Source organism: Mugil cephalus, chromosome 13 (assembly GCF_022458985.1).
Source record: "Mugil cephalus isolate CIBA_MC_2020 chromosome 13, CIBA_Mcephalus_1.1, whole genome shotgun sequence".
NCBI lineage: Eukaryota > Metazoa > Chordata > Actinopteri > Mugiliformes > Mugilidae > Mugil > Mugil cephalus.
The window spans coordinates 4,796,789-4,824,046 of record NC_061782.1 but is presented as its reverse complement, the minus strand read 5'-3'; the positions used below and the strand labels follow the sequence as shown (position 1 = coordinate 4,824,046).

The 27,258-nt window shown below is 44.5% G+C and overlaps 2 protein-coding genes across 2 annotated transcripts in view; both read left to right on the top strand.

Annotated features, from left to right (window-relative positions):
* Positions 1 to 16,340, top strand: part of thada (THADA armadillo repeat containing) — a 111,698-nt gene extending 95,358 nt beyond the window's left edge. The window contains exons 37-38 of the mRNA XM_047603736.1: positions 13,702 to 13,904; positions 15,842 to 16,340. Coding sequence (XP_047459692.1) covers positions 13,702 to 13,904; positions 15,842 to 16,165 — 527 coding nt within the window. The 3' untranslated portion in view covers positions 16,166 to 16,340. The remainder of the gene's footprint in view (positions 1 to 13,701; positions 13,905 to 15,841) is intronic.
* A 2,473-nt stretch (positions 16,341 to 18,813) lies between these two features.
* zfp36l2 (zinc finger protein 36, C3H type-like 2) lies at positions 18,814 to 22,439 on the top strand. Its single transcript, XM_047603331.1, has 2 exons — positions 18,814 to 19,209; positions 19,398 to 22,439. Exons 1-2 carry the CDS (start codon positions 19,120 to 19,122, stop codon positions 20,637 to 20,639), a joined length of 1,332 nt encoding a protein of 443 aa, XP_047459287.1. The 5' UTR covers positions 18,814 to 19,119; the 3' UTR covers positions 20,640 to 22,439.
* The last annotated feature ends 4,819 nt before the right edge of the window (positions 22,440 to 27,258 follow it).

The window sequence follows — 27,258 nt, the reverse complement described above, 5'->3', positions numbered from 1 at the left end:
CCTTCCCTCAAAAGCGGAGCACATTACGTTATTTGAAGGCTCAGGAAGCACATCAGAAATTCCTGGAAGTGTTTTGATACCAGTATTTATCCGAAGGCAGTGTGTGTCTGTGTGTTCTATACGTGTTTATGTGCATAAGGCTAGACGGGGTCAGATAAGCTGTCAGCGAAAAATCTGATAGGAGGCCAACAGCATGACTAAGATGGAGAGGTTTTTTCTTTCTCTGCGACAGGAAGACAACACAATAGGCATAATTACAGAGTGGGTTTCCTTAGTGTGAGAGTGGGACATCCTCCTTTGTCCGTCCAGATTCACTGCTCATTTGTAGATTATAGTTTGTGCGTGTGTGGGAGGCCGAAAGACGGGGAGAGTGTGCGTTGCTTACCGTAAAATAGCCGACATTTCCTCCTGCACGCTGGGGGGAGCTGAAATGAGTCGGTGTGACCTTCCGCTCCTCCTGCCAAGCCGTTCAGAAACCCACCCCGACCGCGGAGATGATCGTGAAAATTGCACTGGATTCTCGGTTTATTTGAACACGTGTTGCGAGCCGCTGCAGGAATGCCGCGCGCGCAACATCTTTTTTTTTCAGAGAGGGGGGAAGGAATCGAGGCTGTAAATTGGGTTATCTCGTTTCAAACGGGCCGAGGCACTTGGCCGGGAGAGTCGGATTCCTCATGCAAATGAGAAACGACAGAAAAACCCGAAAGAAATCGCATCACGAGCCGAGAGTAAAAAACAAAACATTTACTTGAGAAAACATGTCATCTTTCCTCTTTTAAAGCCGTTCTAAAATTACACGCACAGCAGGCTGCTGGAAGGACATCGTGGAGCTTTGGCAAAGTGAAGTCATCATGACTGGGAGAACACTGAGCAGCTAGAGACAAAGAAAGTGTGTGGCTGAGAGTGGGAGTCTGGACTGGTGAAGGCCCATTAAAGCATCATCCTACCTACACTGATGCTACTATTCTGCTTATACTCGTTTTCACTTTGAGCAATACATTTTTGCCACTGCTGCTATCTGTCCGAACTGGGAACATTTATTTTTATATTTTTTGTATATTTTCAATGTGTAAATTGCACCTTTTGCACTATTTCCTATATACTTTGTGTCTGCACTGAAAAGGAGGAGCGCTCCAATCTCATTATACAGTGTATAATGACAAGAAAGGGGCGGGGCTTAGCTGGAGGCAAAACATGTCAAAGACTTTAGCTAGTAAACGCCTGTTAGCTCATTTTAATGGACTGTTTTGGCAAGAATGGCTTTGAAATGCATATTTTAGAGAATATACTAATACGCTCACTCCCTGAGACCATGAGTGTTATGACTGATGGGACTATATTCACCGACTCCTACACTCTCACACACTGGATGGACGATTCGACCAAAGTAGGACACAGAGGGGACGAAGTCAGGTCTTTCTTTATCAAGTGAAGCCTCTCCAACAAAGATATTACAAGAAGTAAGTGGAACCACTTTGGAGCGTAATGTAGTAAATGCAACTACTTGGAAGATGCGTTAGCTCACGTTTAGCATTAGCATTAACATGCAACAAGATTCCTCCAACTACTGATTAACTGAATAACTGAATAAAAACTGTATTGATGTCTTAGTTTGGCCCAAGTCCCATCCACTAACATGGAGGGGGCGGAGCTTATGACCTATACTGCAGCCAGACACCAGGGGGAGCTCCACTTGCTTTGGCTTCACTTAGAGGAGCTGTTCCTCTTTACGCAGTCTCTGGTTGAAAGGCCTCAATGGCTGAACACACAGATAACTTCTCAGATAACTGGTCTGGTAGTTATTGCTGCGGTAACTCAAGTAAAAACATAACGAGGTAAAACCATTAAGTTGAAACAAAATTCTCTTATCGTATCTTTGTTACGCTGCATTTGAAGTTGCACAGACGAAGGATTCATTCCAGGAACTGCGTTTACATCTACATTTAATTTGTGTTTGCTAAATGCGAATCCATTATACGCTCTAATACGTGTCAGTAAAAAGTAACTCAGATAAGACTTTATAATGTCAATTTTGCTTTAAATTGGAAATCCATTTGTTTAAACCAGACACACTAGAGTTCACCTCAACAAAAGCCTGTCTGGCCTAAGTTCACCTCTTACGAAAATCCGTTCATCATGACGTACCCGTTTGATTGTTCAGATTTACTCTGCTAATGCGTCTCCCTCCTCCACTTTGTCTTCAAAGGAAAGTTTTGCGAAATGACGCATTTTGGGAAATTTGGTTTCATGCTGAGAGTTGAATAGATAAGACCTATGTCTGCACTCAGATCTGCATGTGTAAATGTGGAGCTGCTTTCACAAATTAATTTAGTCATTTACGATAAATTTCAGACTTTTTATTTAAGTTTTACAACATACAACAAAAGTACAGTGTAACTGGTCGTTCCATAAATGTAATACTTGCAGTATATGCACAATTCATCAACAATGGTTGACATAAATGGCCAAAAGAAAAGTCACACACTCTAATATTTGACTGGAATCACCTTTAGCTTTGATTCCAGCTGCATTCTCTGTGGCATTGTTTCCATAAGAAGCTTCTACAATGACACAAGATTTATTTCCATCCTGTGTTGCATTAAATTAATTTTCTTATATTGAAAGTATTAAAAGCCTTCTCCAGCACATCACAAAGATTCTCAATGGAGTTCAGGTCTGGACTCGGTCAATCCACGTGTGAAAATGACCTGGTCTCATGCTCCATGAACCACTGTTTCACTATTTGAGCCCCATGAATTTCGGCATTGCTATCTTGGATGCTCTTGAGAACCACAAATAGAAAGAAAAGTGGTGAAAAAACATAAAATAATTAAAAAATAATATAAATTCTCAAGATTCAAGGACTTTACTTGCCATTTTGTGCACAGACCAGCTGAGTAAAGTAGGATTTTTTGTGCAGAGTTCCCCAGGAGACGGTCCAAAAAAAAACTGTATCTAATAAAACTGTATAAATAGATTAAAAATAAGTATATATTTTGTTTAAATATGCATGAAGATGTCATTAAAGTGCTCAGTCTCACTGTGGCCAAATGTTAAAATCTGGTAAAAATAAAATACTAATAGACATAAGTAAAATATATATATATATTATATATATATATAGGAAGGATTAATAAGGTGCAATAATGTGTATTAACGTGGAGCCACGATGCTGCTAAAAGAACCAGACTAGAGCAACATGCAGCTCCACACTATAGATACAGATACGAGTATGTGGCTGTGGGAAAAAATAAAGCAACGTGTGTGTGTTTGTGTCTGTGTGTGAGAGTGTTTGCGTGTCTCTGTGTCTTTCCCATCCCCGTCAGGCCAGGCCGTCATGCACGGAGAGGTGTGTGTGTGTGTGTGCGTGCGTGTGTGTGTGTGTGTGTGTGTGTGGTTGTTTGTGTGTTTTATGGCCTGCCGTTTCAGAGTCAAGTATCAGAGGTGTTAGCTCCTTCAGACGGAGGCGACGACTCTCGGCCCTTTGATATGGAGGAACCGGGAGAAATGTGGGAACATAGACGAGGCTCGGCAAACACACACAAATGCAAAACACACACGAAACGGCAAAAAAAAAACACCCTGTCCCTCTTTTTTTTTTTTTTTAGGCGAGTCATTTAAATTTGAAAGTTAAACTAAACCAGGACTTTAACGGGAAGTAAAGTGTGGAATATTTACTCAGTCATTATTTCCCACAGTTAAAATCTAAACCTGTTCGTTGTGTTTTGTAGAGACATTTACGCAGATTCACATCAAGTCAGGTGAAGCCACAGTGCGGCCATTGTCCGGGACGGGAAGAACAAATCTAATTTAACCTCCTGTGCCCCCCCCCCTCCAAATCACCACCACCAGCAGCAGCAGCAGAAAGAGCAGCAGCAGCAGCACAACCCAAATACCTCCAGACTAATTGGGTCTGAAATCAAACTCCGCTCGCCCTTGGTGGACCTCCAGCGCTGTGACAGGTCCTGGGCACGAACAGAGGGATCACTTTATATATAGAGCACAGACGGCTTTGGTGGATGGGACTCGGGTTCGTGAGAAAGCTGTGATTTGAATTCTGATCAGGAACACGAACTAAGAAAAGAAATCAGAGCTCACGTTTTACTAAAAATCACTATATTCATAATTAGAAGTGGTGTGTTGGACATTAAGCATCTGTCTTAGTTATGAATCTAAATATGATGAATGAATTAAACACAGGCCAAACCAAAATGGAACAGATACCTGTGGCCGCCATGTTGGATCTGAATAGCACGATGGAGCATAAAGAAGAACCTGACACTATTTACTGTTTGTCTTTAGATGCCAGTGCACGGTCTTTGGATGTATAAGGTGATATTCTATTAATGGAAGAGGAATTCACAGTCGTGCCTCTGCCTGCATTTATGAACCCTCAGCTGGTTTGTCCTCAGTTTAATAATCAAACAGAAAAGACCAGAAAAGTCTCTCCCACACGTCTCTCGAATCTAAAGTTTACACAGTTTCTCTGTATTTTAATATTTTTCTAAATACCACAATCATGCATCATCACACTCTTGCTCCTGACCAACCTACCTGATTAACAATACATTATATTGATGCATATATTTCAGTGTGTATACACTGATCAGCCATAACATTAAAACTACTCCAAAGAGAAGTGAACACCATCGACCACATTGTGACAGTTCATTGTTCTACTGGGAAACTTTTGGACCTGGCATTCATTCATTCATGTGGATGTGTACCACCCACCTAGACCAGACCAGACCAGGGACCCCCCCACCCCATAGCAATCACACACCTTGATGGCAGCAAGGTGCAGCCCGACACACAAACAAAAACGATTTAGGAACAACTCAAAAAAAAACATGTAAAGTAAACTCAAAATTCACTAGATCCCAAAATGTTCAAGTATCTGTGGCCCCTCCCCTCAACCCACGAGACCCAAAGACCCCCCCACTAACAACAGCGTGTTACCAGACGCCATGGGACACCCTCAGAAGGCCACATCTGTTTTGGAAGCTGAAGGGAAACCTGCAAAGAATTAGGAAGGTGGTCATAATGTTATGCCTGATCGTGCATGCTGAGCTAATCAACCGCCAGCTTCTTATTTATCCTCCATGTGTGAGCGAGATAAATATTTTCTCATCCGCGCGAAGGAATGAATCAACATATCTGCCGAATAGTGGCTTCTTCTAAATAATCCGTTGTTCCCTCCAGTTCTGCCCGACGACCGGAGGTAACTAAAGTTCAGTCCTCACGCTCCCGTATTTCCATCCCCAGTGAAGCGCGCTCAAATAAAAACACGCGGCACTACCCCACTTTGCTTACTGTAAAGACACCGCTCCAGAATAATGCCATTCATGTGCGCCTTCCACGCCGTTCATTCATTTACAGTGGATGACGCAGATGATTGGAAGCCGAAGGACATTCATTAAACAGGCCGAGGGCCTATTTCGGTCCGACGCTCACTCAGCCATTAAACCTGCCTTTGTCGTCTCAGCCTCTGATTTGCAGCTCTAAACTTTACTTTTGGAATAAATCGTCTGTTATTTCACCGTCGAGTGGATACACACAAACTTCTTTCACCCGGAGCAGCGGCGCAGGGGGAATGAGATTTTAATATCTCTGTGGGTGGTGTGAAATAAAGCCACATGTCTGCAGCAGTGACTGATGACCTCGGGCTCAGCCTCCGGGCGCATGTTGTGTTCTCACTACTGTTTACAGCAGTGGGGTTGCGGTACGCAAACCGTGATGTGTTCTGCAGATAAAGGCGGGTTGCGGGGTGGCTCGGCTCGGCTCGGCGTGGCTCAGCGCGGCGCGGCCGTTTCACAATCTTCAGCTGTGTGAAACTCAGCCGTCCTCGTTATGAGTCCTCTTGTTATTGCGAAACGCTCGTAATCAGACCCAGATCTGAAAGTCGGTCACTTCTGTGTTTACTTCAGCCCTCGCAGAGAGTTGGTGTGGTGGATTTCATCAAGATTGGGTTTGTTCCGTGGGGTTGAAACGGCTCATGTCTAAAACCGAAAGCGAGTACAGTGAAGTGCGTTAGTTATCGCAGAGTGTACCTAATGAATCGGCCGCACTCTTATGCTTCAGGAAATAGGTGCTTGAATTTGTGACTTAAAACACATCTAAAGTAGTTTCTAAAACTGTCAGAGCCGTCGCCGTGAATGAGGAGTATTTGCATAACGGACAACTGCGTTTGCATAACAAAAGGACGTTTAACCCTGAAAGCTGAGTTTACTACTCAGCTTGTTGTCTGTTCATTGTGGGTTTGCTTTGATTTGCATTACGGGCGAATACCATTAACCAAAAAGGGAAGATGCATCTGTGACTTTAATTAGATGAGATTCAACTTTACTGTCATTTCATAAAGAATTAGAATTAGAAAACCTTTATCTGTCCTGCAATGGAGGAATCTCAGTTTGCAACAGAAAACAAAGGAGCAGAAAAATAACAAGAGTAAAGAGTGGACTGTGTAAAACATAAATAAGATAAAATAAAAAAAAATATATATATACAAGTATTGGCATATACACCACCAGTCAAAAGTTTTAGAACACTCTAATATTTCTTTCTTTTTTATTGAATTGTATAAAGTTTAATGTCTCATTTTTCTCTGAAATGAAAGAATAAACCAAATAATCAACTGAAAAAAAAAATATGGAATCAATATAAAAGCAAAAGCATAATTGAAATACCAACGTCCTCAAACAAGTACTTGAGAATTTGTTAAATTTTCATGTGACATCAAACTAGAAAAGTTAATAAGAATAAATAAACAACTGTTTTGACCCTTCACTGACAGTACATGGCGGATAAAAGTGTCCCCTTATGAGGACAACAGGTCTGAATGAAGCAGAATAAGAAGCTGCAACAAACCTAAAACATAACGTCCCCATATGAGGACGCTGGGTCTCAGGAGGTCAATGTTTCCACTTTGCATTGTTTGCATCAACTTCTGGAAAAAAATCAACAGACTCCATCACCCACACAAGAGTCGTACGGTGAATAAATCCAACACAGCAGCAGCATATGAAACCAGCTTTATTTAAATCTTTAATATAAAGATTTTTTGGTTTGTTTTTCGTCGTCATATCTCTCATGTAACTGTGATATTTGTGACTTGTTCTGTGTGTTATATGTTAAATGCTGAGTGCTTTATGTGCTTACATATTATGCACATAACAGAACATATTATGTTCTGTTATGTGCCATGTGTACACACTGAATATAAAGTATGAATCTGGATCTGAAACTTAGCAGCAGCCTGTGTGTGTGTGTGTGTGTGTGTCATCCTGTGTGGGCCTCACAGTTTCTACTTTGACCTTTTGAGACGAGGTGTCGTCCCACAGAGAGAGATCAGTTATCTGTGAATCCTCTGTGATGGGCTCTGACTGTAGCTGATGGTGGATGGAGACAGACGGGAGCCTCCGTCGGCCTCCTGCCGAGGGAACCGTTGACTTGTGTTCGGTCCTTTCACTGAACGGAGCTCAGACCGGCCTTCATGGCCAAAGCTTCAGGAGTTATATTCTCATATTCTTAGAGCATCATTTTTTACGTTGGCTGTCACTTTTAGCTGCTGCTTTTTTGTTTGTTTTTTTGTTTTTTACTATTTGTGACGTTTCCTGCTGCTGCTGCTGCTGCTGTTGTTGTTGTTGCTGCTCCTCCTCTTGATCTCCGCGTTCTGTTTCTCGTCAACCACCAGAGGAAGTTGGGGCTATAAACGGTGTGTTTTTATTTTGCACCTCTCTCACTATTTCACACCTATGCTTCCTGGTGTCTTGTCTCCAACGCAGCGTCTGCAGCTCTGAGAGCGACCGCCTCCTCCGCTCACAGCAGACTCTCCTCTGGAGGCTGAACATGCACCTTTACTGCGGGCACACTGCTGTACTCACAGTGTGCAACATGCACACAATTTATGCTGTAAATTCTGAATTTCTGCGCTCAGTTTGTTGCGCTGAGCAGTGTCTGTTAACTCTCCAGCACATGACAGATAAACCTGAATCGGGATCAGATTTTAGCGAGAAAAGCTGATGCGATGATGCCAATGGGCAGTTTATGATTCTGCATCAATAAAGCCACAGCCTGACGTGCACTTCCACAGAAATGTAAGTACAGGTTGTGGCGGCACAGACCTCAAGAGCTGTGATTGGCCCCCTTGGTAGTGGCCTGTTTGTGCTGTGGTATTTCCGGCTGCTTCTCCACCTCTAAAGTTTTTTTATTTTATTTTTTTTTTGGATAAATAAAGACTGAACACATCAAGGAAAGGTTAAGTGAGTCGATGTCAGAGGTAGAAACATTTGCACAGGTCGTCTTTGGTGAAATTTCGGCAAAAGTTTCAGTTGCTATTGTTGAAAGTGAAGCAGGGAGTAGAAACGAAAATCGTCACCAGCCAATCAGGCGCAGGATGGGGGTGGGGGGGGGGTCTTGGAAAACTTGGTTGCGATCCAGCCGATGCCGCGTTCAAGACAACTCGGTGAAAAAAAATGAACTGTGATAAATTACTGCGGCTCGTATTTTAATGTTCAGCAGACAGTGATAATATACCAAACTTAGTTTTTCTCCTCCTTGTTAACGTGTAACGCGAACGCTTTGATATCAGAAGTCTGACATGTCCGAGTTGGAATAAAGAATTTCCGAGTTTTCATGAAGGCGTCACAGTTACTTGACGGAAAAGACGGAGAGTAAATTTATGAAGCCAACTACGAACATCAGACTTAAAAATAGTAAAAATAATAATAACTTATATTAAATGTTAGGATGTAAATTTAGAATTTTTTCAGTTTAGAGTTAGAATATGATCTACAGTTGATTTTGTATAAATTGAAACTGAATTGGTTAAATGAGACCATAGAACGTCTAACCAGCATGATTCAGGAGAAACCAGTTCGTAGCTAGTTTCCCGTTTCCCCTTTTGAATGATGAGTGAGAGCTAGCGCCACCTGTTGGTATGAAGAGTTACTTCACCTCATGCAGGTGCAGAACGTACGTGTTATCTGGCCGTTGGTCTTTTTAAGTGCAAATTCTTGGTCTAGACGCGGGCGACGCGAGGCGACCCCACAGCTGGCCTTTGTTGCTGGCAGCTCTTTGATGAGTTCCCGCCTGTAGATTAAATCCTGGTGTATCTCTGAGGCCCCTGGTTGGACAGATAGTCTTTGTCCGGGCGGCGCAGAATAAAGCCCCGACTGTGGGGACGGGGCAGGTGGAGCCGAGGGACCTGCACCGCGGTCCAAGGGCAACGCTGCAGCAGCTCCCAGGTGGAGTGGGCGTGGGAGGAAGGGGGGGAAGGGAGGGGCCGACCCGACCCGAGTCCCCACAGACGTGGGCGACCGAGCCCAGGAATGAAGCGATGGAGCCGGGACGAGTGGAAGAGCGTGACCCGCGAGACGTTCGAGTTTTCTCTCGTTTCACCGTCCTGACAGGCTCCCGATAAAGCCTCGTCACAGCCACCCTCCCTTTATCCTCACCCCAATGGGGAGACCTTGACCCCCCTCACCCCAGGCCTCCTCTCCCCAGCTGGTTCCACTATTCAGCAAATTCTGTCCTAAAAAAATGTTTCCTTTCATCTTTTCCCGGAGATTTCAGAAGGTTTTTCTTTATTTTTTTACTCATGCCGTGTGTGGGTTATGTCCACGAGCTCCTTGTGATGCTGTGCTATAGAAGCTAATATTGTAAAAAAAAAAAAAAAAGGTGAGAGTATACGATGTGCGTAATGAGATAAGCTGTACAGCCACCAGGAAGGAAATGAATCAGATGAAAGATCAGATTACTTGAGTTTTGTGTGAAACAACAGCTGTCCTCTTCCTCTGGTGTCATTTCCTTTTTCGTATCTCAACCGTAGGTTTCAACAGTAGATTATCTCATTTTTAGCACCAGGACTTAGACGTGTCCCATCTGAAGTCAAAGATTTCAAGATCGTCCTGAAGCTGCAGCACAAGCTGCTTCGGTTTTGCACGTCGCTAGTAGACACCAAGGCTCCATCACTGCATGGTCCAGATTGATAAATATATATATATATATTAAAAACAGTCTGGTTGGATGTCGAACAGACTCTTGTCTCTGATTATATATCTCACTCACTCCATCTGTTCCCTAATACAGGGGTCTTCAACGCTTTTCAGGCCAAGGACCTACTATATGTGTTCTGTAATAAACTCAGCCGAGTGATGTTTATAAATATACATTATTATTATCATTTTGCATCCAAAATGAAGCTATTAAATGAGGGGGCTGCTGTGTACAGGAGGCTTAGATTGACAGGTCTAGTGTGACTGACTGTTGAGACAGCTCCTGTATTCATGAATGAGTGAAGAGTTCTGACTGAGAGATAAGTTCGTCTGCCTCCATTTATCCCATTAATAAAATACCTTGGAGTCATGTTAATGTGAATTTAATATATATATATATATATATATATATATATATATATATATATATATATATATACATATATATATATATATATATATAAAAAAAGGTCAATCAACCAAAGATTTCGCGACACCCCTGCAGACCCCCCCTTTGAAGACCTATGACCTAATACATTTCCACTAGCACCAGTTGAGTGTCACAGCTTCAGATTTTGACTGGATTGTAATAAGAGGTCATTACCGAATTTGAGCGTGTCAACACATCATCCAACTTAAGCACCGATCTGTTATCAGCTAAAGGTTTCTAATTTTAATATGCCTGCTTGGACCTTGAGTCACTTTATGATGAGATTTACATAGGCCTTTGGGTTCTATGGGTCGAGGGGAGGGTTAGGAGGCCAGGTCAACAACTTGTGCTGTTTTTTTTAGGTTGTTCCTAAAGTGTTTTTTGTGTTATGGCTGCTGCCTTTAAGGAGTGTCATTGCTGTGGGGTGGGGGGTGCCACATGTCTAAGTAACATCCACATGAATGAATCCCAGGTCCAAAAGTTTCCCAGCAGAACATTGAATTGTCACAAGGTGGTTTAAATGTTATTCACTTCTCCCATCAGGGGTTTTAATGTTATGGCGGATCGGTGTATAAGCATGTTTAAATGTGATATTGTCATTTGCAGATAGACTGTCAGTCTTTCATCACAAAACGATACCTTATTAGAACTAAACGTATGCCAACACACACACACACACACACACACACACACACACACACACACACACACACACACACACACACACACACTCACTCCACTAACGTCCTGAAAGACAATCCCCTTGAGAAAGGCTTTTTTTCCACTCAAAGCGGGAAATCGCGTTAAGCGAAGTGTGAAACAACCATAGAAAAGCAGATAAATTGAACGCAGCTAAAATTTCCTATTATGTCCCTTAACGTTTCAGGGGGTGGGAGTCGCACCGTTAGAGGTTTGACTTCAGAGGGCGGGCGGGGGCCGTCCCGGGCAGAGGAGGCTTCTCGGTGAAATAAAGGAATTTGTCACTCGAGCTCTTAAACTCTTAATTCTGCCCCTAATGCCGTTCAATCAGCGGCCTCCGACGTTCACAGGCCGCGATCCCCTCTCAGACTCCAGGCTCTGCTGCGATTTTTACGCCTCCGCTCTGAAGACGAAAAACAATCTGGGTTCCCAACTCCTCTAGTGTGTGTGTGTGTGCGCTGATGGGGGTTGCGTACACCTCCACCCCTTCCTCCCCTTCCTCTCTCCTCCCACAGTGGCAGTGTTTTGGCTGGTGGCTCTGGAAGCCTTTTGAAGTGTGTGGTGTTATCTGGGTGTCAGCTGCGGTGGGTGAGGATGGTCAAGGTGGGAGAGCAGCAGCAACAACAACGCGGGTCGGAGTCTCGCCGCGTGGACAACTGGCGTCGTTGCGTTGCGTTGTGTTGTGTTGCGTCCTCGCGCTCGGGCTCTTGTGCAACGCTGCGGGAGGACGGACCCGGGACAGGCCTGCCCCCTCGCCTCCTCGAGTGTGTGCAGGAGTGTTATGGCAACAGAACTGTGGACGGCTACAAATAGAAAATCATTTTTCATGCGTTTTAATGTGTCTTACTGGAAGTCACCAAGTGACACATGAACATATCATTTACACATCGAGGCAGTCCATTCATTAACACGTAAACAGCACTAAGAGCAACGCTTTGACTTCAAGGGTGTGTGTGTGTGTGTGTGTGTGTGTGTGTGTGTGTGTGTGTGTGTGTGTGTGTGTGTGTGTGTGTGTGTGTGTGTGTGTGTGTGCATTGGTGGAACTTGCAGGGAATATTTTTGAATCCACTCATAACCACCGTGATGGTGGTTGGTTATATGAGTTATAGTTTTGTTTCCCAGAAGGTTGTCCAAGCCCAGAGAAGACGAAGACACACACACTCACACACAGACACACACAGACACACACTGGCGTTTAGAGCAGAGTTGTGAGCTCAGCGCATCCACCAAACGGTCGCGTTTCCACAAGAACCCAGGTTAGTGAGGGAGGTGAAGGTAGTAAACATGTTTTCATAGAGAGAGTGGACATGGGGACGTCCTCAGGGCGTCCTCCTGAGGACGTCCTGTGGTGTTTGGCCTCGAGTCTTAGGGCTCATTCAAGGTTCTGCTGCGATGGTAGAACTCGTGCACGTGGCCTCTACCAGCGTGAACCAGTGTCGCACTCGTGCGCTCGTCACTCTGGCGTCTTATTTGCCACTCGGGTTCTTCTTTTTTTTTTTTTTTTTTTTTTTTCCTGCTCCAGGCGTCACACAGCCTCCTCAGTTAACCTCTCCTCCATGTGTTCCATCTTTATTGATCCAAAACAATCAATTCTGCAGAGATGGAGAAGCAGCTGGAAATACTAAAGTGGAAACATGCTTCCACCCGAGAAGCGACCGGTCACGGCTCTCGTGCTCTGTGTGGCCGTCTCACGTGGTTACGTTTCTGTCAGAGTCTGTTTGATGCAGAGTTCGTTTTTAGTCTGATCCAACGTCTCATCTTCTACTGTCACTCGTCCTCACTAGTGGGCTGCTGCAGCCTATACACTCACACTCACACCTACAACCCGTTTAGAACCGCGAGCTTGTCTCTGGAGGGTGGAAGGAAACCAGAGAACCTGGAGAGAACCCACACAGACACAGGGAGAACATGCAAACTCCACCCAGAGAGACTCTTCTCGCTGGGAAGCATCAGCGCTAACCCTGATCTAGCATATCTGCTAACATGAGAACAAAACATACAGCTGTTAGAGATCAGCTGTTCCAAAATATTTAAATCTGACGTGCATTAGTTTGCTAAAAATGACTAAAAGCAGCAGCTCTTCATAGACTTCGGCTCCGTCTAATCGAACATATCTACTGAATTAAAATGCACAACTCTTATAGATCAGCTGTTCCAACAATACAGACGTGCACCAGCTTGAAAACACTGCATTAAACTTTCAATTATAACAGAATAGCACAGAAGTCGTCAACGTTTTTCACCTACTATATGTGTTCTGTATAAAGTTATTCCAATAATGCACAGGTTCAAATATGTGCAACAATTTACTAACATATGATGGATTTGTGTTTAAGGAAATATAAAATTGTGATGGAAAAGTTTTAAAAAATATATATAACAAATGTCTAATCAAAGGTTTTTGTGACCTGATGCAGGACCCCCTGTTAAAACGTGTTTATATTGTTCAACCTAATTTAGTAAATCTCCAGTAAACACAGGAACCTCATCTCCAGACCCTCAAGAACTTGAAGCACAAGATTTTTAATGTGCAGGTTTTTAAAAAGAGACCATATCTCTGTCCTCTTCCGTCCTCAGACGTTGCAGGTGCGTCCATGTGTCCTCCAGCCTCCCTGGACGCGGCCGTGGAGCTGCTGTGTCGGCTGTTTGGGACGTGGGGGCAGGTACCAGCTGGAGTCCTGGCTCTGACAGAGTGGCTGCTGGGGGAGGAGGAGGAGGAGGAGGAGGAGGAGGAGAACAGCAGCAGCAGGGATGTAGCTGCAGGTCAATCTTCCAGCCTGGTCAGTATCGCGCTGTTACTCTCTAATAAGATTTTCATTCGTTTGTCTCTGTCCTCTGGGAAGATGCGTATTGACAAGTTGGATTATTACACTGTGTTGCAAGAACATGGTGCTCAGTAAAAGGAACGCAGCGAGGTGTTCGCTGCTCAGTAGACTACACGTACTCGGCTTTCTGACATTTCAGGCATAAACTATAAGGTTGGAAACCGCTCTTATGTACCTGCACGGACGTTTTTTTCTTTATTTATTGAATTAAAACAGTTTGACCGCGTGTTAATGTTGGTTTAACACGGTGTCTGTCTCACGGGGACGGTGAGTCCGTTCCCTTATTGTGCTCACATGAGTAGTCAAAATATCTGCTCGTCATCTTCACTTAGACGTGGAGCTCCCACCGAGACCAGACTGAAAGACACACAAACACAAACACACACCCAAAAGCGGTTTAGGAACAACTCAGAAGAAACATGAAGAGCAGCACAAGGTGTTGACCTGGCCTCCAGATTCGCTCCATTTACCTTGGATTTAGCTCTGGGAACTTTTTAAAAAAAGTCTTGATATTAACTAATATTATCACTATAATGTTAAACCAAATAAACACAGCTGACCAGTCGCTAACCAGCGTTTTCGAGGTGTAACAACAAACCAATGTCGACAGCACGAAGGTAGAAACGTTCTTCTATAGAGGAGGTTCATTATGAGACTATGAACTACGCTTCAGTCACATGCAACTGTTTTCATTCAACAGAAAGAGTTCATTTAAAAGCCATATGCAACTTGACTAACACAAAACAACAGCATCTGGTGAACGTGACGGATCATTTAGCAGCGAGAACTAGTGGAAACTGGGCTAAAATCAAAAAAAATGTTTTCTGTAACCGCTTCTCCTGTGGAGGGTCATGGAGGAGCTGGAGTCTGTCCAAGGTATCAGGGTTAGAGGTGAGGGTACAGGTCTCCAGTCTATCTCAGGGACACGCACACCTACAGCCAATTAAGAATCATTAACGAGCCTAACGAGCATGTCTGTAGACGGTGGAGGAAGCTGGAGGATCTGGAGAGAACGCACACAGACACAGAGAGAGGAAAAAAATTAAGAAAGAAATAAAGAAAAACCTGAACTGGAATCACTTAATTGAATGTTGTATTTTAAAAAAGGTACAAGGTACGTATATCTTATACAAGAGATGTATAATCTAAGCCACAGCAGCAGGAAACAACAGTAAAATACAAAAAGAGAAGAAAAAAATAGGTGGACAAGAGAGAAAAAATAACTGAATTTTATTTACCTTTTAGGTTATTTATTGAGTTTTATTTATTTTTAACATTTTATATTTTTTAGTCTGACTTCAAACTGAATTTTACTTATTTTTTAATTATTTTTATCTTTTTAGTCCGGTTATTTATTAATTGGATTTAATTTATTTTGTCATTTTATATTATTTTAGTCAGATTTTAACTTAATTTTAATTATTTTTTTAATATTTTTTTATCTTTTTAGTTTGTCTTTTTAGTGTGGCTATTAATTGGATTTTTATTTATTTTGTCATTTTATATTTTTTAATCTGACTTTTGACTGAATTTTTCTTATTTTTATCTTTTTAGTTCAGTTTTTATTCACGTATTTTTATCTTTTAAGTAATTACTAAATTATGATTATAATTAATACACTTCTTTATTTATTTTTTTATCTTTCTAGTGTTTCCTTAACTTCAAAGTGGTGTTTACATGTGTTTGTGGGAGAAGGGAATATATCTTGAGTTTATTGTTTGGTGTTTTTTATGTAAAGCACTTTGGGCTGCATATTTTGCATGAAAGGTGCTCTATAAATAAAGTAAATATGGCATCAGGTTTAAGTAGCTAACCAGGCTTGAGGTGGTAAGTAGGTTGAATATAAATAGTTCATCCTCCAGTGAACTGACTCCCGTTTTTCCCGTGACCAGGATGAAGACGACTTCCTGTTTGAGAAGGGGGACCTGAACCTGTGGGCCGAGCCGGTGCAGTGGGTGAAGCTCCTCCACAGACACCTCGCCTCCCTGGTGTCGACGTCCGAGCGGACCCGGGATCCGGGGGCCGCGTGGCCGGAGCAGGTCCACCAAATCCACGCCCGGGCCGGAGCCGAGGCGGTCGGCTCCCAGCGGGGCCTGGACTCCCTCCCGGCGCTGCCTCAGTTCTCCTGCACCATGGAGCACGCCCGGCTGACGCTCAGGAACCAGAGGGCCGCTCTGGCTCTGGACGTCCTGCAGAGGCTGGTGGAGAGGAGCTAGAGCGGTTGTTCATGTTTCATGAACCGACACAGGAACTGTGGCCAAGGCTTTTAATTGAAGGAAACTGCAGGAGGTCTTATTGTGTTTTTATGTGTGTGTGATTGTTGTCCATTGATTACTGCTTTTAATTTTTTTTATTCCACTGTTTTTCCTAAAAAATTAAAGACATTAAACTGAAAACTTACTATTATTATTTCATTCCTGCGTTCATGTTTTATTGGGTTAGAGAATAAATTAATAACATTAACCCTGTGGAGATTCGCTGCAGTCATGAAGCCGTAACAATAGTCTGAGGGGTCTGTGCTGATGCAAACACTCGCTGCACTGTCCTCGTTATCTGCGGGAGTGTGAATCACACGACAAACTTCCCACAGTGTCGGCATTGAGCGCGCGGAGCCTTCTGCTTCCCTCCGTGTCTACCGGGGATTTGGAAACAAAAACCCAGCCTGGCGCCCGAGGCTCGGAGGCGCTGACTTCACTGGAGCAGGGAGCCGAGCTTCAGAGCCGAGGCCCTGGGATCGTGAAAAAGGAAAAAAGCGCTTGACACGTCACCAAAGTAGTGGTATTTTTTTTTTTACTCACACTGTGTGTTTATATGAGGTGTTATTTTCCTGTGATATTTAATTTACTGCAGGACTCTTCCCATTGGACCGCGTTTTTAAGCTTCCCTCTAGTTTTCCTGGTTATATAATTAGGAGGCAGGCACAATGGACTATACTGTCCTCTGTCCTCTCTCAGTGTGTGTGTGTGTGTGTGGATTCATGCTGCCCTCTCGTACAGCCGGACCCACCTCTCTCCTCGGTAGCCATGTTCCCTGTTACAGTAAAAGTGACGCAATGTTTTGGAACAGCGCAACATCCCCCAATAAAAAAAAAAAAAAAACAGGGCCGTGTGATGGGGAGCAGCGCGGTTTTTTTTTTTCGGCGGGGACGAGGACATGTTCGAGGGATTTCTCAGGAGCCTCGCCATGTCTGTCCTTCACATTAAACTATTTATCACAACTCCAGCAAAGTGCAAATAGTCCTGGGGCAGCCCTCAGCCTAATTTTAGGGTTGGCAGTAGTAGATTCCAACCTCTTATGTCACTTGTTTTTCCGCTTGTTGCTATTTTCCTTTTTTTTCCTTCTTCTTTTTAAACTCCTTCCATGCATCTCCAACCAAACCATGAGCGCTTCACGGCACACTGAATCATGTCACAGAGAGAGAAAACTCTTACAACCGCTCCTCCAATTAGGATAATACGCGGAAAAGATTTAACGCTCGCCAGTGTTGCCGAACCCGGCAATTTTCTGGTGATATGTGTTGCGCTGTTTTCTTACACCCCTCCTAACTAAAATATCTGCCTGATATAGAGTCCTGTCGCTCTGGGGCTGCCAACTCTGCAATCTTTCCACTGTGTTTTTTGAAATAACTCCAGGAGTCGTTTGACATTTTCATGCGGATCCATCCAGGGGAAGATGGGTCACACACTAATTTGCAACGTTGACTTTGCAAAGCAGGAGTTGTGGTGACAGGCTGACTTTGTTGTAAAGGAGGCAGGTTTTAGTTGGATTTACTGCAGGGGGAATAAAAAAAAATGAAAAGATGAAAAGAAAACATCCTTGAAAATTGATGACTCTAAAATGACAGTTTACATTTTGGCCGCACGGGGGCAGCGTTGCTCCGCTACTCCACACTAATAAAAAACACATTCCTGCAGTCTGGGACTTCTTCTCCTTCGGGGATTGAGGGGACAGGGAGGGAGGGGGATGGTGGGGGGGGCTAAATCAGAGAGGAACTTCGGAGGAGTGTTTTAAAGAGATTTAACAAAAGAAAATCCTCTTAGTGACTCTGCGTGTTTTGCTTTAGGAGCGACAGACCCCACTAATCTTGAGGTGAAAGTGGGCGATTTAAAGTTGAGCTAAAAAATTAAAGAAAGAAAAAAAAAAGTGGGTCATGTGAGCAAAAAAAAAAAAAAAAAAAAAAAAAGTGCCCCTGTTTCCAGTGTTGAATCCTGGCCTGGGGTAGGTCTTTCTGCCGAAGTTCATTATGCAACCAGTGGATTCTAAAAATTGTGCTGCACTCTGCCTGGACTCCTCTCTGCTCATACTTGTGGTCTCACCCCATCCACACGGAGAAGAGGGGAGGAGGAGGGGAGGAGGAGAGGAGGGGGGAGAGTTTCCTTCCATTACAAATGCATGTGTCGGTTTCTAAGTGCGGCGGTCCAGAGAGCGAGGGAGGGGGGAGATGGGAGAAGGTTGTTGGTTCGCGACCCGCGGCCATGTTTGCAAAGACCCAGGTGAGAATATGTGGATTGAGTTAGGTTTCCCTTGATGAGGTTCTTTCTCAGTGAGAGTCAACCAAAAAAAAAAAAAAAAAGCAAAACCAACTTCCACAAGATTGGTTGAGTGATTAAAAAAAAAAAAAAAAAAAAAAGGTTTAGTGGAGGGTAGGGGCTGTGGGTGGAGGGGTTGAATTTCAAGGCGTGGTGTTAAAGAATAGGCGGCCAACCAGAAAAAGTTTTTTTTTTTCGGGAGAGGCGGGGGGAGGGAGGGAGGGAGGGAGGAGGAAGGAGGCTCCTCGCAAAAAAAAAAAAAAAAAAAAAAACTTTGCAGCGAGTTCGTGTCGCCCCTCCCTGGACGCCGCGCCGCCTTTTAATAAGCCGAGCAACAAAGTCGAGCTCACAGTGAAGCACTCTGGCTCAGCGCTTCTCAAAGGGGAGGAAATAAAACTATCCGCAACTCAACAATACAAGCCTATCCCCCTCCCTTCCTTCACGGCTTTTCCTTCTTTATCGCACGGACCTACACAGCAAGCAACAAAAACAAAAAAATACAAAAAAGAAAAAGAAAGAAAGGAAAGAAAACTTGCACGTAAACTTTTGAAGGCAACTTATTTTTCTTCCTCCTCCACAACCAAAACCAGTCGTGGCACAAACTACCGCTCGTCGCATTCAGGGATCCTGCTCGGTCCTCCATGAAAGAGGGAGTGCGGCAGCAAATTTGGGGAAAAGAGATGTCAGCGACCGTCTTGTCTTCTTTCTACGAAATGGAGATGTATTATAAGGTAAATATTTGACGAGTTTACTCGGGCGTTTTCCTTGTGTTTCTTTTTTTGCACCGCGAGCGTAAAGCAGCTTCCCCCAGCTCCGGGTTAGCGTGCTAGCGTGCAACAAGTTGCAGAAAAGTTGTCTAAAAAATGCATTGCTGACTCTCGTCTTTTATTATGTTTTATTTATTTTTTTTTTTTCCCAGGATAAAAGCGTGAACATGAACGCCCTACACATCAACAGCATGCTGGACAAGAAGGCGGTGGGGGCTCCGGTCACGGCTCCGGGCTCCGGTGGCTCCTTTGCGCCGGGATTCTTCCGCAGAAACTCCACCAGCAACGTCGAGGCGCTGAACAACGGCAACAAGTACTCGATGGGCACCTACAGCAGCCTGAAGGAGAACACGCCGAGCACCACCGCCGCCACCACCACGGCTCTCATGAACAAGGAGAACAAGTTCCGCGACCGCGCTTACAGCGAGAACGGGGACCGGGCCGTGTTGCAGCAGCAGCAGCAGCCGCAACAGCAGCAGCAGCAGCAGAAGCCCGGCTCTCAGATCAACTCCACCCGCTACAAGACCGAGCTGTGCCGGCCCTTCGAGGAGAACGGGTCGTGCAAGTACGGGGAGAAATGTCAGTTCGCTCACGGCTACCACGAGCTGAGGAGCTTGTCCCGGCACCCGAAGTACAAAACGGAGCCGTGTCGCACCTTCCACACGATCGGTTTCTGCCCCTACGGTCCGCGGTGTCACTTTATCCACAACGCCGACGAGCGGCGGCCCGCGCCGCACGCCAACGCCAACGTGCAGGCGGCGGGGGAGCCCAGGTCCGGCTACGGGCATAGGGACGTCCTGCCGCCGCAGCAGCAGCAGCAGCAGCTCGGCTACACCCAGCGGGACAGACCAAAGCTCCACCACAGCCTCAGCTTCTCCGGCTTCTCCACGCACCACGGACTCGAGTCGCCCCTGCTCGACAGCCCCACGTCCCGGACCCCGCCGCCTCCCACCACGGCCTCCTCCTCCTCCTGCACCTCCGCCTCCAGCTTCTACGAAGAGGTCCTGTCCCCCAACTCCATGTCCTGCATCAACAGCGCCTTCTCCTTCCCCGGACAGGACTTAAAAGCCCTGCTGGCCCCCCTGGCCGTGCACACCCCCAGCGGCTACGCCGGCAGCCACTCCAGCGGCGCTTACTACGGGAACATGCAGGGCAACGTGTGCCCGTCCTCCCCTCCGACCTACAACATGAGCCACTTGCAGGCGCTGCGCCGCCTCAACGAGTCGCCGGTGTTCGAGCCTCCTCCCAGCCCGCCAGACTCGCTCTCTGACCGGGAGAGCTACGCGAGCGGGTCCCTCAGCTCTTCCGGGAGCCTCAGCGGCTCCGAGTCCCCGAGTCTGGACGCAGGAAGACGGTTGCCAATCTTCAGCAGGCTGTCGATTTCAGATGACTAAAAAGTTTAAAAAACAAAAAAACAACAACAAAAAAAAAAAAAAAATGGTGTTTTTATTTTTCATATGGATTATGGACTGGTCAGGTGGTGGAAGTACTGGTGGTGGTGGCGGTGTTGGTGGTGGTGGAGGGAGCGGTAAGACTGAGTGATGTGCCCCCCCTTCTCCCCCTCCTCCCTCCCTCCTTCCTTCCCCATGGTGCCCTGATTCCAGCAGCATCCACCCTGCTGAAGTGCCTTTGAGCAAGACATTGAAACCCTACCAGCTTCACGGGTGCTCCTGACCCCTCCCTGACCTCCCTGGTGGGGGGCAAAGAGAAGAAGGTCCACCCGCAGGGATCAATAAAAGCTTCATTCAGTTGAAAGTGTCCTTGACCTGGCATCAGTGTATTTTTATTTTTTATTATTATTATTATTTTGTGTATGTAATATAGTTGTATTAAAAAAAAAACCTTAGCTAGCAAACAGAAGGCATTCCAACAGTGCCTTGCCCAAGGGCTCACGGCAGCCCCCTCTTTTCTTTTTTTTTTTTGTTTTTTTTGTTGTTTTTTTTTTTTTTTTTTGCTCTATCAGGCAAGCCACACTTTTCCTGGGATTAGACGTGTGTTTGTGTGTCTGCGTGTGTGTGTCTGCGTGTGTGCGTAACATGACTTGACAAGAAGAAGAGACTGTAAGCGGTTTCAGATTTCCTCCCATCCTGCCAAGAATATGCCTTGACTCAAAGTAACAGTTATTATTTTTTCTTCTTCTTTATCAAAGTGTTTTTTTTTTTTCCTTCTCTGAAACTTTCTACTTCCATTCCAGACCTTTCTTCTTCTTCTTCTCCTCCTTCTCTTTCTTCTTCTTCTTCTCCTTCTCCCAGCGCCACCCAGTGGTTCGTTCAGCTCGTCTAGATTGTTGCTTGGTTTGAAAAGCACTCTTGAGTTTGGGTTTTTTGTTCGCGGGGGAAATCACTGCTGATGGTTGATATATATTTTTTTAGCTGTTTTTTTTTTTTCTTTTTTTTTTTTTGAGTGATTTACATAGCGGTGCATACCTGTCTATGGACTATTTAACTTATTTATTATCTTGTGAAAACAAAAAGTATAGGCTACATTGGTAATTTGTGTCCATACTGTATTTATCAAGTATGATGAAGCAATAGATCTATATTCTTTTATGTTTAAATTATGATCGCCATTATTAATCTGCATAAAGTGGAGTGTATGTTCTTTTCACAGTAATATATATATGTTTTTTTCTCCTATTTTTTTTTTTTTTTTTTTGTAACTTCACTCGGTTATTTTTATTGTAAATGAGTAAAAACAAAAAAAATCTTAATTTAAGAGAACGTATGTGATATTTATTTCATTAATTTTGTTTCCTTGTTTACGTTTATTAAAAAAAAAAAGGTTTGCGTATTTTGCTGTTTCCTCCTGAGGTTGTGTCAGTGCTGTAGAAGGCTTTCCTTTTTTTTTTTTTTTTTTTTTTATTTCTAGGATCCCGATTCAGATGTTTCTGTAGAATGTATAAACGATGTGGTTGTACAGACCGTCCAAACTATTTTTTTTTTTTTTTTTTTGTCGATCTAGATCAGACTTTCAGCGACAAAGAATCCAAGTCAATAAATTAACCAAAAAGTATTTCTTTTTTTTTTTTTTTTTTTTCCTCTCTGTTTGCACGAGGTCACACTGTGATTCCAGCCACGTGCTAAAGAATGTAGCAATCCCTTGTGCCCCAGTATTATTATTGTGTAGTGCCTGTGGGGTTCACCATCTTGACATGCCTTAAAATTAACCAAATAAAGTATTTTTCCTACATTTTATATACAGGTTGAACTGAATGTAGTGTTTGATTCTGATTTTTTTTTATTATTATTATTATTATTATTATTATTTTGGAAAGGTTGTTACCACTCAGACACTCTGACAACAACAACAACAAAAAACAACAACCGTAACCTTTCTCTAAATCCCCATTCCTCTTGTTTTTTTGTTTTTTTTTGCTCTTGTTTTGATATTGATATCTAGTCTTGAGAGTTTGCTGGAGAGGGAAGTGGATGAACACCTTTTTTTTTTTTTTTTTTTGGTTTGTACATAGTAGGTACAGGGGGATGCGCACTATGTACTTTTGACTACTTTATCAGAAGTAAAAAGCTTTTTGAATGTAACAAAAAAAAAACGGACAAAAAGACAACGAGAGTTGTAATATTTTTTTTTTTTTGAGGGGAGTCAGTTCACTACAAATAGAGTGTGAGACTGTTAACTTTGTACTGTACATTTTTTTTTGTAGTTCTCCCAATAAAAATCTTTTTTTGAAAAAAAAAAACAAGCAAAACAAAACGTCCCGACTCTTGTGATGTAACCGCATCGGGGAAGGTGTTGTTTCGCGTAAACACCTTAAATGTCACAGCAAATAGTTTTTGCTCCTCCTGCGAGTGGAAAAATCCTGGAGGGAGGTGGGGGGAGGAGGTGGTGGTGGTGGTGGTGGTGGTGGTGGGGCAGAGCCTCAGCTGCCCCTTGACACTACTTGGCCGGGGGCCGTCAGGGGGCCTTGTCCTCATGGGAGAAAAAAAAAAAGTAAAAACACTGAAGTTTCCAGAAAAGAAGTCATGACCTAGAATCCTAATCTTCCGTCTGAGCTGTTTATTTTATGCCCCATGTCGTAGTATTTTTACATCTGTGTTTGGTGCCGTGAAAGCAGCTTTTGTAAATCAAAGTTATAATTAACTCCGGGGGTACTCGGCGGCAGGAAAATCTGATGCACGAACCTCGTTATAGCCACAAGAAAGCAGCGCAGAAACCCCGTAGCCCCGAATAAACCCGGCGATGTTACATAACGCGCCCGTGTTCTGCTGCTGAAACGCGGGTTAGACGAGCAGCACGCCTGCGCTACGACAGGAATGAGGCTCTGGAATCTCGACATGGAAAATGTTTAGGAGTGCAGAGACCACAGGAACGTCAGCCGAACATGTCTGTGGCTCTCCGTGCTGGATCCCTGCCACCGGGATAGGATTTTAATCTGCTCATAAGTCCGGCATTAAGATACTTTTATAATGTAGTGTACAGTGGCGCTGCCCGTCCCCAGAGAGAGAGCAGCCAGGAGACAACGAGTATCATCCCACAATATTAACTCGAAATATCAAAAGTACTCAACTGAAGCTTTTGCGAAGTTAAATCTTAAGTTGGATAAGAAAGAAGGGGAATCATTTAACTCGTACTGCTTTATTTGTTGATAAAAATTTACATTTTTGCGGAGGGGGAAAAACTAGTTCCCTCAAACAGGAACTAATTTCTAGTTCACAGGTCACCGCTGTTACACAATTGCATTTCATGTTTACACTGATCAGCCTCAACATTAAAACCCACTGACAGGAGAAGTAAATAACACGCACCACCAGACCTGGTATTCATTCATGCATGTGGATGTTCCTCAGACGTTTAACACCCACCTCGACCAAACCAGATCAGACAATCCCCACCACATAGCAGTGACACTCTATGCAGCCTGAAACAGACTCACAACTCAAAAAAACATGAGGAACAGCACAAGGTGTTGACCTGGCCTCCAAATTCACCAGATCCCAAACTGATCAAGTATCTGTGGGATGATCCACAGAGGCCCCTCCCTCCCTTGAGCCCATAGGACCCAAAGACCCCCCCCACTAACAATATTGTGTCACCAGACACCACAGGACGCCTTCAGAAGGCCCATGTCCATTCTCTGTTGATAACACAACTGTTTTGGATTCACAAAGGAGACCTACACAATATTAGGAAGGTGGTCATAATGTTATGCCTGATCAATCTATACCGTATCATATAAGTTTTATTTGTGTGTCGCTGCTATAGTTTTTATTTTAAACTGCTAATCTATATTTTCTACCAGACAATAAAAGGGGTTTTATTACTTTTCCTCGAGTTGCGGCAGAAAATGAAAACCCTCCGTGTAAATGTTCTACACGACCACACCTGGAGGTTTCATCTGTTTGCCAACATGACAAATCAAGTTTCCTCAGTCACGTCTGAAGCCGACGGTCGACTAGACTAATAAAAAGACGGATCCATTGCCGGTGATAACCGCTGAGGTCATGCGGCTGTGGATGGATGTGTTTCTGTCGCAGGGTAAAACCAGGACAGGGGTAGGATTTTGCAACTCTCCGGGGCTCTGAAGAGGCATAACACAGCCTGTCCCACTGGCCCCCGAGTGACGCGTCTCTTTTCGATCGCGTCTGCAGCCGCCCCGGCCTACATTTTTCAAGGCCGAGGCCGAACGCGTCGTCGTGGTGCCTCGATTTCCAGGAGGAGTCTTTGAACGAGGAACGGCTTTCTGCCCGGTGGAGGCCTATTCTGAAGCGAAGTTATCAGCGGTAGCAAAGGTATTAAGAAAATAAAGGGCCCCCGAGAGTCATGTGGTGCCTGGAGTTCACGCCAAGATAAGGCAGGCCGATAAGGGCCTTAGCAAATATTTACTGTTTCCTCAGGATTTCATAATGAAGTGTTTATCAGAGCAGAGCCAAAGGCCTGCACAATGCGCCGGGGCCCTGCCAAGTAGGATCAGCGTACCTGTGACTCACTGCTGTGTGTGGGAACGCGAGCGCTTGTGGCTTCAGTGCGCGTCCGTCAGCGAGCCGGCAAATAACGTTTGATTTGAACGTATTCATATATGTTGTGTCTGTAAAAGATTAGGTTTTTCTTTAAAGGATGTGTACGTTGGGGCGTTTCGTGTGTGTGCGCTCGGAGGTCGCGCTGGCTAATGGGGTCTCGGAGCTGCTACAATGAAAGGAAACACTCTCCGACTTGTGATTAGGGCAGGAAGAGTCCCGCTTCCTGGGCCACCACCCATTTCCACCTCTTCTCTCCTTCGTCCTGCTGTTTTTCCTCCTCTTTCGGTTTCCCCCCCTTGCTCCTCTGTAGTGGCGGCCGCCCGGCTTCTAGAAGTTGCTATTTGTGTTCCACCGTAGCGCTGGGAAGCCCGCCGCTCGTCCTGGTATTGTTTTGGCATGCTCAGCCCAGACCCGGGGGTCAAGTGGTAATGGCGCGTAACATCTTAGGGCCTTCTTGTAGCTTATTCGGGAGCCAGATGTGTGGAGGTTTGCCAGAAATAAAAAAGGCACAAAAGCAGGGGGCTGTTAGTCATCTTTTGTGTCACAGGGCCCAAATTAGCCTCCGATAAGCTTTCACCTTCCACTTAATCTCCTCAGGCTTCGAAATCTGTTGATTCAGTTCTGAAATTAGCGAGAGCTTCCTTTCTCTAATGAACCGTAACTGATAATTGTGACTTGGGTGCAATCAGTGAAGTTCTCCTCGTAGCATGGGGAGCCCCGTAAAGATCCGTCGCGGCGGGGCTCTGAGTGGAACCTCCCCAGAAAGTCCCTTTTTTACTTCGTGTGTGCGAAACTCGTCTGAAACCGCACCCGAGCCTCAAACCTTACCAGCACAAGTGTGTGTTCGCTCAGAAACTATGTTGTTTATCTGGTTGCATCTTGACCCCGTGCACCCCCCGGAGAAGATTTATGAGTGCCGTCCCTCCCAGTTCAAACCAGGGCGATCTGTCATGGGGCAGATAGAAGGAGGTTCCTACAGGGGCATTGGTGATGCACTGTAGGGGTGTTCACAGGTTTAAAATATGCAAAAAAAAAAAGGGGTAGGCATATTGGGGCCCTCTTTCTCATTTATTTCTCACTGGGGCCCAAATAATTGATGACTTTCCCCCGTCCTGATGCTGCACCCCTTCTTCTGAATGAGTAAAGAGGAACCCCGTGAGTTGAGGCCACTGGTGGTGTTAACCCATGCTAACCTCTCACTGCAGTATTGATCCAAAGCAAACTATTTGAAAACTGCGGAGCCAGAGAAGCAGCCAGAAATGACAGCTCTGCATCAGCGCGACACATGGTCTCATTCCTGCGGGCGTGCCCGTAAGCCCGGATCCTACACAGAACATAATGCGGCAGCTATTTTTACATGTGACATTTGCCCTGAATCACAACTAATATCTGGATTTGTTTTTCCCTAGACATCTAAACAGGCGACTGTTTAGCAAATACGATCACCATAGCTCCGTTTCCATTACGGTTTTCATAAAATAAAAGCGATATTTCCGATATTTCCATTGAAAGGTGTTTTGCGAAGTCTTGCCTCACGATATCCCACAATTCTCTTAAATTCTCGTCACGTGAGACTTCACTTTGAGGACGATGGACTTAAAATCAAGTGGCAACTTCCAGGTCTGAGCGATGCAGTTCATCTAGTGGCCACTTGAGGCTCCGAATAGGAGAAAAAGTCCATGTTAAAAAGCCCAACTTTACATGTTTACAGGCTTCTACAAAAAAAATGGCCTCAATAGTTTATTTAAATATTCATGACAACTGTACGGCGGTGAATTTTTTTCTAACTCATTAATTTATTTTTTACTAAAGTTTAAAATTCTGCATAATTAAGGGCGTTCCCGCTTTGAGTGACAGACGGTGGGCGGGTCTCAACATCCGACACGACCCCCATGTCCATATTTCAGATATGGCGACCGCAGGCTCCGCCCACACTTCCGGTTTAATTTTCGAGGTTCGGAATCCAACGAAGGGTTTGTCCGTAGTATAAACAGTCAATGCTTTAAATTAACTAGTCACATGACTTCCTGTGTCCTCT